The sequence below is a fragment of the Rhopalosiphum padi genome, chromosome 4, assembly GCF_020882245.1.
Source record: "Rhopalosiphum padi isolate XX-2018 chromosome 4, ASM2088224v1, whole genome shotgun sequence".
Classification (NCBI taxonomy): Eukaryota; Metazoa; Arthropoda; class Insecta; order Hemiptera; family Aphididae; genus Rhopalosiphum; species Rhopalosiphum padi.
The window spans coordinates 7,709,311-7,721,894 of record NC_083600.1 but is presented as its reverse complement, the minus strand read 5'-3'; the positions used below and the strand labels follow the sequence as shown (position 1 = coordinate 7,721,894).

General features: G+C 26.1%; 1 protein-coding gene across 9 annotated transcripts in view; it reads right to left on the bottom strand.

Moving 5' to 3' along the window:
* LOC132928689 (potassium voltage-gated channel protein Shaw) overlaps window positions 1-12,584 on the bottom strand; it is a 155,832-nt gene that overhangs the window by 75,183 nt on the left and 68,065 nt on the right. For all 9 annotated transcript variants that reach the window (XM_060993529.1, XM_060993527.1, XM_060993531.1 and 6 more), the window contains one exon: window positions 8,345-8,462. In XM_060993529.1, coding sequence (XP_060849512.1) covers window positions 8,345-8,462 — 118 coding nt within the window. The remainder of the gene's footprint in view (window positions 1-8,344; window positions 8,463-12,584) is intronic.

Genomic DNA, 12,584 nt, shown 5'->3' with positions numbered 1-12,584 from the left:
ACTTAGATCTTTCCTAAACAGACAGTCCACGAATTGACAACAATAATAATTAGTCACAGGATATTTGTTATGTTTTTAGGTCATGTCATAATACCGGTGATGCATTTTATTGACCTACACTAATTTTCCTAGTTATTGATTTTTGCTGTAATGAAAAACAAATATGAAGTTTAAAGTATTTTTATATTTTATAACACTATATTTTTACAGTTACTATAATTTTTTTTAAATAATAAAAATGTTTATCGTATTTAACTATGTATTATCATTATTTTTTTTAATATTGAATAACAATAATTTTATTTTTAATCAATAAGCATTCAAAGTTTAAACGAGTGGATTTAATAGACAATCACACATTTTTTGTAATAAGTGCGAATTGTTTTCCTTCTCAATGAATGGAGCCATATAAATTTGAAACGCTTATACAATATATAATAAAGTACAATATTCTGTAAGCAGTTTATTCATTAACGACTATCACAACCATAATACGATTAGGAACAGCGTTGATGTTAGTCGGTATACTGAGTTTGGACGGCTGTTTCCAAACTATATTATTGTTTAGGTCATACTATTTAGCTATCAAGCATGGAAACAAAAACCATAGGCAGCTATAATATCCTATAGTTAATTCAATACACACACTCGAGTAAATTTCAATGGTGGTATATTATGATATGCAATGTATAGGTACAATAAAACGGTTAGGAAGACGAATGTAGCCGATTAGCATTACCAACGCGATGTTGACGTACTACTAGAAATGAAAACTGGCATCGTCTGCCGAGAACGCTATAATATATAGGACGGGCGATAGTGTGTTACCGTTTACCGTGTTGAATTTACGGGAAAAATGAGAAAATTCCACGGCGGTCCACCCTGTATAGGGAACAGCAGCCATATGTTTAACGATATCGCGATAACAGAGACTATTGGCAAACAAACCATATTATTTTATATGCGATACGATATATACCTATACATAATACTATATACCACTATTGCCATTTCGCTTGAAGACCGAAAGATTAAATGCCATCGCTTTAGAGAAAAAATGTCTGTAGTAATGCCGTTGTCCCGTAACGGTGATAGTAATAATATTGTTTCCAACGCTATAACGCGAGTACTCCAACGCACATTAGATGACGTGTTAAGTGTATATGAGGTATAATGTAAGTATATAAAATCTGAAACTGCGAAAGAAATGCCACTGTCGATGTGCAATAATATACTAATAAGAGTAATAACACATTATTACGTTATTACCCATAAAAACCGTTATCGAAAAAATACACTGATAGTTCGTATTCGTACCTATATAATCGATTTTATAAAATATATAGCATTTATATATATATATTCATTTTTATCACACATTTTATTAACCTAACGGAAAAACGTTGAAAACTCGTACTCGAGAAAATATTAAATGATCACATTATCAATACGTCATAATAAAACAAATGAATCTACAACAAAAAATATAACTTTACAGAATATTGTTTTATAGTCAAAAATTAAATCATACAAAATATAGTTAGTTGGAAGTTATAATAATTCGAGCATGGATTTAGTTCATGTATTTCATTAGACATTTACCATAGTTTAATCAACTTTAAATAAATTCGAAACAATCGAATTAATATCACACACACATATATATATATTATATACCTCTACATAATTTATAATATTGTCTATAATAAATATTAAATGTATTCTACTCATACTAGAACAGTTTATATATATAAATATTGTTTTTATAACTGAAGAATGGATTTCAATTTATTAATGTTTTCTCAAAGTTTATATTTATGAAGAAATCTTCACAACATTTAAAAAAAAAAAAAACTATAACAAACAAAATAAAAATTGATAAATCAAAATGTATTTTGTTTCGAGAAATATATTATATGTTTATTATATTTAGGTATGTATAACTAAAAATATTAATGATAAATGAAACATGTGAAATTGATTAAATATAATTTATATATTATCATGTTTATGCATATTAAAAAATGACAACGGTTTTAAATCATGTCTGAAATACGTTTTAGGGTTCAACAATAATTAATAATTATTATAAAAGAGAAAGTAAATACAATCAAATACATGAACGTTTTACGTATACTTCTATGTCAATTTTATTTATGTAGCTTATTTGTTGTTAATATTAGTGATATTGCCAGACAGTAAGTCTAGAAAAATAATTTATGAAGTTCAATAATAGTTATTTGTGTTTAAATCATCATGATATACAATAATAATAATATATAATTGTTAGAAAGAAATATGGTTTTTTTTCAAATTTAATATTAAAAAAAAATCATCGAGTATTATATAATTCTGATTAATCTATAACCATTGGATTGTTATAATATAAATATAATAATGTTTAAAATTGTATACGAGTGGAGTACATTTTATTGACTACATTATAATATTATGTACACAGTCCGCAAGGTATTTGATTATTATTTGCATTTAATTTTTACCGGTTATGATAGTTGCCTGGGTTTATATAGGGTTTTCGCTGTGCAGTGCGATGGATGGATATGTGTACCGGCAAATGGGAATTTTTCTATAATCCTCCCGTAACAACGGCCCAATCATAACAGTGCTTAAGCCACACGCTGTGTGTCTGTCATACCATACCATGTCGTATCCCGACGAATGAAAAAAAAAATACATTTACGTCATTTGTAATAAAAAAAAAAAAATAAATAAAAAAACGAATGCATATATTATAATATTTTGTTTTAACAATTGTAAAACTCATGACGTACACATATTGAAATATCGTCACTGTGAATATAATATTGCGGATAAAGGCGGATTAATGGGAAAGCAAAATCATATATATACTTAAATGAATCGTTTCCTTTTTTATTTTCATATTTTAAGCAATCATATTACGTATAAACTTGGGACATGAACAATACTAATAATTCTATTGTTGATGTGTATAATAATGTGTATTACGTTAGTGTTCAATAATTATATGGTTTTATTTAATAGAATACTTAAATATTTCGAACTCTGACCAAATCAAATCAATAAAATGTATAATTGTATTTAACTATATGTATTTTATAAATCTCAATTTATTGTGTGAAATATTCTGGTGATATAGCTCAGGTAACATTTTTTTTTTTAAATTTATCATCAGTAAGAATCATGTACAGACAATATTATGTAAATCTACGAGTATTTTTTAAATGTCTATATAGTGCCCACATGTGAATAATTGTAATGTTTATGCTGTAAAACTTTTGTGTTGTACGTAACTCAAAATTCTTTCGGAATCTACCTTCTAATGAATAATTTTAAAAAATATGCATACATTAAAATGTAAATCTTATAATATATAAATTTTAAAAACAAAATAAATTGTAGTGTAGATGTTTGTTTTGGATGTTTAAAATTAATTTTTATAACTTAAACAAAATAATTTAGATTAACTTATTTTTTGTTATTTGACATTTTGTAATACTAATGTTAAAAAATTGAATCACCCATTTATACTAATAAACGTAATAAATGAATATTTATTAATTAATGAATACCTACTTATGTTATACTGTTTTTTTACTATCTTACTTAAATACAATTACTGTTAATAGAAAATGTTGCAATATCATGTTTGTAATTTATACTTAAAGTAACGATAATTATTTTTGTACCTACTTTAATATATTAATAATTAAAATATTTAAACCACTCACGTTTTGGAATTATATGAAATAAATAATTATTCCACAAACTTTCTCGATTATGTATTTATTTAATTTGAAAGTAAACACTTCAACTACATAATTAGTAATTACTCTAAATCACATAATAACGGGCCACAAGTGTATATATATATATGTATATATTTATAAATTGTATTAAAAATATAATAGTAATAACAATAACAATCATTAAAATTTCTATTATATGATGTATTAGTGTACGTTTTCTTTTATGGCTTTAACAGTTTTAAATCTTAATCCATCTTTAAATATAGAATATAATATACAAGACGATTTTAAGGGCAATAAAAACAATATGATTATAGAAGTAAAAACGTTTACTGCAAAAAGCTTTTTAGATTCACGACACATCATATGACAATATTCCTACAAGGCAATAAGTATATTATATTAAGTGCATGATACACATTATTATGTAATATAATATGTCATAAGGTTTTGTGGTTTTGTATACAATGGGATCACCATTTAGCTGTTACAGGATCCATAGTGTACGTCAACGCGTACAATCGACTGCGAATGTGACTCATGACAATAGGTTTTTTTTTTTAATAACAATCAATTACAGTGCATGCTTAGTAATAAAAACTATTCAATTTAATGGATTATTGTATAAAAACAGTAGTGTATATTGTGCGATGTCAGTCGTGTCATCGAGATTACTAAAGAATAGTTCATCATATAACATTGAAATTATTACGCTAAAAACGTGTTCGCGTTAAATTCAAGTTTTACCAAAGGGATAATAATTTTATAGACATGAAATATAATCCCTAAAAAATAGTTCACTAAAACGAATTCGGTAAAGTTTGTACATACTATAACGTAATTTGTAACGATATTATGCATTTATAACATTAAGGATCAAGTGAAAAACAACGATAACAATATGGAAAGAAGTAGTGAACATTTAACTTTAGTAAATGCATGTTTACTAAGCAATATTTTACTTTTATGGTTCGTAAAAAAATATATTTTCACCATGTATCGCTGTACAAACAAAATTAACTAGTATAATAGCGTGAAACACGAGTCCGTTAAAACCATTAGATAGCAGCATGCCAATATTAGTATAGTGACGAGGAGTGTAATTTTTATTTGGAACCCGCAGAAAGTGTTCTATCAAAACCATTTTTCAATAGCTAGTGTGCTACTTTTGCGGGCACACTTCCACTAAATTTAATTGATTTTCGTTGAGCAGCAGGAGTGATGAAATAATATAATCCTTACGTCCAGTTTTAGAAGAAGAATTGTACAACAATAGTATTCTTTATTCCAAATCCTTGAACCAACATGTTTCCTTGATGATAAATGTAGTATTTCGACCAAAGCTAATGGACAAGAAAAATTTCCATAGGAAAACGCTTTAGCGTATACTTGTACACTGGCAAGAGTGTTTGCACATATAAGCCAATACTATTACATTATTTTCTTCCAAAAAACCACCTCAGTGGTAGTTTTTTTTTTTTTTTATCACCACACACAAGAAATGCTATACGATATATTGTACTTAAATTCAGATTTTTAAAGTATTATTGAAAATTTCTAAAAGAAAAAAATTCCTGTTATTTAAATTACATAAGTTTATATAAATATTTATATATTCATGATGATATATTATAATATTATTATAACTCGTCTTAAATTATTAATAATCATTTTATAGTCAAGACTATATGATAAAGAAAAAATAATTAAATTTCCACCTAAAAAATGTTAAAATTACATTATATGTATACAACGATATACCTAGTACCTACCAATTATCAAATTATGTAATAATCATATAATATATTCTTTATAGAACAGAATTGGAATTTATTGTGTTTTATTTATTCCTAATAGGTATTTATTGTTGTCATAATAATTGTATTTTTATATTTGTATTTATTAATGGACGTTATGTTGTACAGTAATATTTATAATACCATACTATATAAAAAGCTCGTTTATATATACAATCAGTATTATGTTCTAAACAATTGTCATTTTACAATTTTTTTAACATAAGTACATAACTCAATAACCACTATATGATGTATTAATGTTATTTTGTTTTATTAATTACTCATTTCCATACGAAGTATAATGTCATAATTATTTAAAATATAATCATAAATAATATAAAATCAAAGATTGAAACTTACAAATATAAACATATCTCTGTTAAATAAACAGCAGGGCTATTATTTTAATTTAACTAAATTAGGTATATACACAGTATTTAATTAATGTATAATATGTTTAAAAAATGTGGTCTAAAAAATATGTATACTTTGAAAAAAAAAATTGAAATGGTAAAATTATATGATTAATATTAATTCGCTTGTAAATTTATATTGATTTTTTAGATGCAAATACAATTGTATAAATATGTTGAACATAACATTAAAGGATAAAAGTAAATAATTACCTTACCAATATCTGCTTTATTATTATTAATACTAGGTATGTATTCAGTACGTGAATGACAAGGAAGATATTAATTGAAAATTTTTATTTATTGTGACCTAATTTACGCTGAAATGAATAGAGGGATCAAATATCAAGAAACAAAAGTGGTATTTGACGTCATTTGGAATTACTCGAGTTTCAAAATCCAATTGACATCTCTACACTAAACGATTTATTACAGAAAAAATAGGTAATTAACATAATCTCATATGACATTAAACTCAAATACGATTCGTTATCCTTAAATATAAAATTCAAGGAATGAAATAATATCCTATTAAAATAGGAAATATTTCCCACATTAGTAAGTTTAAAATATTTAAAATCGACCAATGCTATTTCTTTAAATATTATAAATGTGCTAGAAAGCTATATATTATATATAGTGTATAGGTACATAGTTTGTGGTTCATACATTTTCACGGATAAAGTATTTGGTTTTGGTAAGAAATATTTAAATTAAATATGATAAATTACTATTACGATTACATTAATTAATGATGTATTTATTTATGTAAATTAAAAGATGATAATTTGCTGAATACTAAAATGTATAGCTTGAACTTCCAATACACACCCATGTGAAGTTTAAGTAGGTATTTTATATTTTAATTATTTAAAATATCTATTTGATTTATTATGTAAATAAAATACTTATAATTATAATTTATTGCTTTAGGTTACTCATGTTTTTTTTAAATCAAAAACTTGTTGTTAGTAGTATTTTACAAAAGTTTCATCTTGTTAAATGGTTTTTAGTAGTAATTTTGTGAAAACCTATACAAATACAATTGTATATTATAGAACGTGCAATACAATTTCTTATAATATTATTTTTTCTGTAAACACCATGGGTATGATATGTATAAATAACTATAATATCGTATACATTTATATTCAATATTGATTTTAAAAATAACACTTCAAACTTATATCGTTTACATGAATAAGAAAACTGTAATACATTTATAAATACACATAATAACTACACAGATTTTTCTATTAAACTGATTTATTTAAATAAAATCTGATTCTGAGGACGTTTAAATCAAAGTGCTATTGCAATGATAATATTTAACTCAACGTAAAGATTTTAGGTTTTCGATCACCTTTAGGATTATAGCTACTTATAAAGTGTCATAGATAGTTTTAAAATATATAAATCAGTGAATTATATTTAGAAAACTTAATTTGATCCAATGGAAATTCTTTAAAGTAATCATTAAAAAAATACCCTTTTGTTCATACTTATTTCACCTTTGTTCTCAATAAAATATAAGTACGAATTGTATAAACAGAAAAATAAAATTAAGTTAAAAAAAAATAATACAGTAACAAACATGTTTTATGTAAATTCGTCTGAGTTTTAAATTGTGTTTTTTCTTCGTGTCATTGACTCGGAGAACAATAATAACAGCCAATATACTTTTAATTTAGTTGAATTTATTTTGAGTTTCGTTATTTTTCTTTAATTATAGTTATTCACACAAAAAAAAATGTATATAAATATAATATGTAGTTAATTATTAAAGAATAGTTGAAAATGGTGAAATATAATTATTGACAGGATCCATGAGTTTGGTCACGTTAGGATTGGCGATACAGAGGTTAATGAAAATCACGAAGACGCTATTAGGTTTAATTAAAAAAAGTTAGTAAGAATCATTGTCAAAATATTGAATGCATTAATGGAACGAAAACAAATAAAGAAACCGGATATCGATAAAAATTAAAACTTAATGTTTAAGCCTATAAACCCGTTCGTCCGTAACCCTTTAATTTATATATATTTTAAAGATGTCCAAATGAGATCCCCAAAGACTTTAATTTACCGCGGCATTTAACCAAACGAAGGACATAAATTTCAAAACTTCGCGGTGTCTCGCTACAATAACACAACCTAAAATAACAACAATAAAATGGTGTCGAACGATGCCGAGCTCAAGGGATTTATAATTTAATATGTAATCAAATTCCGACTACAGTTTAAGACCGTAATTATTATTATAATAAGATATATCTTCATCCGAGTTTATTATACATATATAGTTACCAGCTATGTTATATTATAATATAAATATATCCTAAATTGCGTATTTATCGATGCAAATCAGTTGAGAAGGACTTACCTGAGTGTAGGTCATCCAGCAACAGGGTTCTACTTGATTCGCGTCCAGACCCCAAAACTCCAATTCCTCTTCGAATAACGGCCCGCAAACATCCGTCGGGTAATGAAGTTTACCCGTCCTAGAAGACAAAACAACGCCGTTATACAAAGTTCAAACTTCAAATGCGTGATGAATTGCTGAATAATTTATGGAATTGTAATGGATATAAACGTAGTGAAACATTCGATAATATATGTACTTAAAGTAATTTTAACTGGCTATGATAGTTCACGAGTACATTAGGTAGGTGGGTATAATATACTAAAATATTTCAAAATAATAGGTATCCTTGAAAAAAATAATTCTAAAACAAATATATGATATTTCCAACAATAATAGTATTATAACTTATAACTATTATAACTAAAATGGGAATTTTAAATGTATTTGACGAGAAATAATTTAATAATAGTTATACGAGTCATAAATGATTGTAAAATTGAATTGTATTTTATTTTAATAAATTATTACTAATTTTCGTTTGTTTGAATTATACGAGTACGTTTGTAACTTTAGTGTATTTATAAATACAAATTCTTTTGACATTTTGATTTTCTCAACATATTAATTAAATAACTAGAAATCCTATTTTAATCAAAATATCAATTTAAGATTTTTTTACATAAAACTCGATAAATATAACAAACGTAATTATAAGTAATCAAAATGTTATTTATTTTATTTTTTTATTAATTTTGAAACTTATACAATAGTAAAATCTGTAAATGATATGCAAATACAATTATTATTAAAATTTAAAATATAAATTGTTGACAAAATGCGGCTATACATATAAAATAATAATAGGTATGGAATTCATAAAATGTTTCAGAATGTTAAGTAAAAAAAATGAACTTTTACCCTTCCATTTTTCCATCTTTGAAATAAAAAATTCATATCGTACACATTAAAGCAAAAAAAAAAAAAAACTATAGCAAACTTTAGGATTAAATAACAAAAGAGTCTCAGTATTTTTGAAACAAAATTGTACATGCAGATCTTTTCTTTTAAAAATATTAGGTAGATATAAGTATAATATTCAGAATATAACTATACAAACAAGAACGAAAGATAATGAGTTAGATTAAAACTCAGAATCACTTTATCGTGGAGACTATACATTAAAAAACTATACTATACAATTAAAAACATTTTAGGTTTTTATCTAAAATATAATATTATAGTCAATGATTAGTATACTACTTAAATTTATGTAGGATGCTTCGAAACCCTCTCTCGCCCAAGCATCGATTAAGTACTCAATCAAGTACTCTTCTTTGATAATATTTTCCTACTCTTTGAATACACCAATTTATAAACACGGTTGATCATTACTAAAATTTAAAAATATTTTTTTATTTAAATACAAAAAAATAAAATATAAAGAAAATGTAGATCCCGGTCACGAAAAATGTCGTGCATTCACCTTAGTAGTACTGCGACCCACATCCTGTCTGTTGCCACGGGTTCTTAACCCACGACATCCTTTGCACAACCAACATAGCATATATACATTATACAATTAATGTAGGTTTTATTTATAGTATTGAGGTATAATTAATTTTTTTTTTATGTATAATTTAAATAAAATATAAGACGATTTAAAATTTCAGTTTTTACATAGGTAACATTACATAAGACAACTAACACGATTACATTACTAGGTTTGTGGTGGCCAAGCGTGACTTTTCGTGGCTACGATTTCTTTAATAACAATCAGAGATTGCAATTTGCATAATGTATAAGCAATAAGCATTGAGCATTTATTATTTAGTAATTCAGAACACCCAAATATATTTTACTAAATCAATATAATTTTAATCTTATCATAAATTGGTTTCACTATTTAAAAATTAATAATATTATTAATATTATACTTATTTTTAAATTATATCTAATTTGATTTTCAAGTTTAATATTCTAATATTTATTCAGTAAAAATTTATATTTTTTGATATTGTAATACTAACTACGTACATCAAAATTCCTGAATTTTGAATAATTGTAATATGTAAAAGGAATAGCATAATAATACAATATTATTATATTAGGTTCAGGTTGATTATACTACACGTTTAATAATTTTCATTTAGTAGACATTTTATTGTTGACAAAAAAAAAAAAAAATTGTAATCTATAAAAAAGATCTTTTTAACAGATTTCTCTATAGCACAAAAAATGAACATGACGTATACCCACGGAATTGTGAAAATCATCACAATATTGTATCTACAGTGTGGAAATTCTACGCGTTTTATAATTTTATATTGCACACGAACACATGTCCCGACGTACCATACGATAATAATATGACACAAGTACATATTATAGAACAGTCGGGATAGATTTGTATGGCGCTGAGTGATCCATAGAAACGAAGCTTTGTAACTTTTACGTGACCGCGTAATATCGTTACTGGTGTAAAAAAGTTTTTGCGGTGTCGTAGTCACGTATGGTGAAACATGTATACATACACAATATAGGTACAATAAGTGTACACATAGGTAAACGTAATATTATTGTATACGGTACACAGAGACACGTGCGTAGCTCCACCTAGTCGTCGACTGTCTATGTCAAAATCGATTGTGTACAGAATTTTTGAGTATTATATTATATTATGTTCGGGTGTATTTGCCGAAATATTATACATAATAACGAAACCATAATATTATATTATTTCCGTCGACTGTAATATTATATAGCTATGCGTATCACGCAGGAGAGCCCGCACCTCGACTGCAATCAATACATGAGATGACGCTTTTACGCGGACACGCACATTTTCTAAGTCAACGTTTGTGTGTAATCTTCAGAAACGGCGAATTGATTGAATTCGTGTAAATGGATCACTCTGTATATAGGTACTTTTATACTCGTCCACTGCTGACACCCTTTTATCTGTGGCCTTTTTACTCCTTTTGACGCTCGTCTCTCTATATGCTCGCTGTCTCGGTGTTCTCCTTCTCGCCTTCCTCTGCGCCACCACCCCATCCGGTGGTTTAACGTCTCACTCGCCGTCTGAGACCGTAGCGTGGATGGTAAATTCATTTCGTACTTCCTGTCTAAGTGTATACACACACACACACAAACACGTACGCGCATATATATATATGATATTGTATATCACGTACGACGACGATGCTCTGAAGGCACCACCACAAAACTGCAGGTCTCAGCTGCTGGCTCTGCCTGTATAATATATATTATATATAGTATATACGACACGCGCATATCATATAAGACGACGTCGCAGTGCATTCCGATCCCCTATCCACACCACACCGCATTCCGGAAATGATTATAAATTTTACCCGGATTAGAGAGTGAGAGAGAGAGAGTGAGAGATTAAAGAGAAAGAGAGATGTACACTATGCATATTTAGGAGACTACTTTAATTATAATATGGACTACAACATTTTAAAATTTGGCATAATTTTGAAGAACATATTACTATATTTCTATTAAAACTATAACTACAAAACGGATTCTAACTAGTGCAATACTTATTATAGTATTTACGTTATTAAAATATATTTACCAAACCTGTGTCATATCATTTACAATTGAGTGTATTATTATGTTTATCTGTTTTGTGGTTTAATGTTATAATATTAATCGTATTATCCGTATATTAGTATGTTATTTATTATTGCATAAACATAATTAATAGTTTTTAAACAGGCTAAATTAATCAAAATCCCTTTTTGTAATTTATAGTATTTAACAAGTAATAAAAATATCTTCATACAAGTTTTCAATTTTTTTTAAAAATACGATATTTAACAGATTATAGAATAATTTAAAATTTTCCATTAGAAAATATTTTGGTCTTGCAGAACAAATTTTCAAAATCCTATTTTTATTAAATTAATTTATATCCGGTCGGGTTTTTAACAATTAATTACATCTGCCACAGAAAATACTCACAATGAATATTAAACGTAGCTTGCATATGATTATAATGTAGGTGCATATTCTGCTATTTATTTTCAAATAAAAATAAAAATACGTATGCACACTTTTGTTTTTATATGGGTACAATATTCCTTACATGATTAAATATAATTTAACATTTCATAAACAAAAAAAATGTCATATCAATTTTTCACAATTACTTATGCGGTTTTGTTCTCTATATAGAGTTTAGTTTAGAAATACAATGGTAATTTTGGATACATACAGATAAATATTTACATAT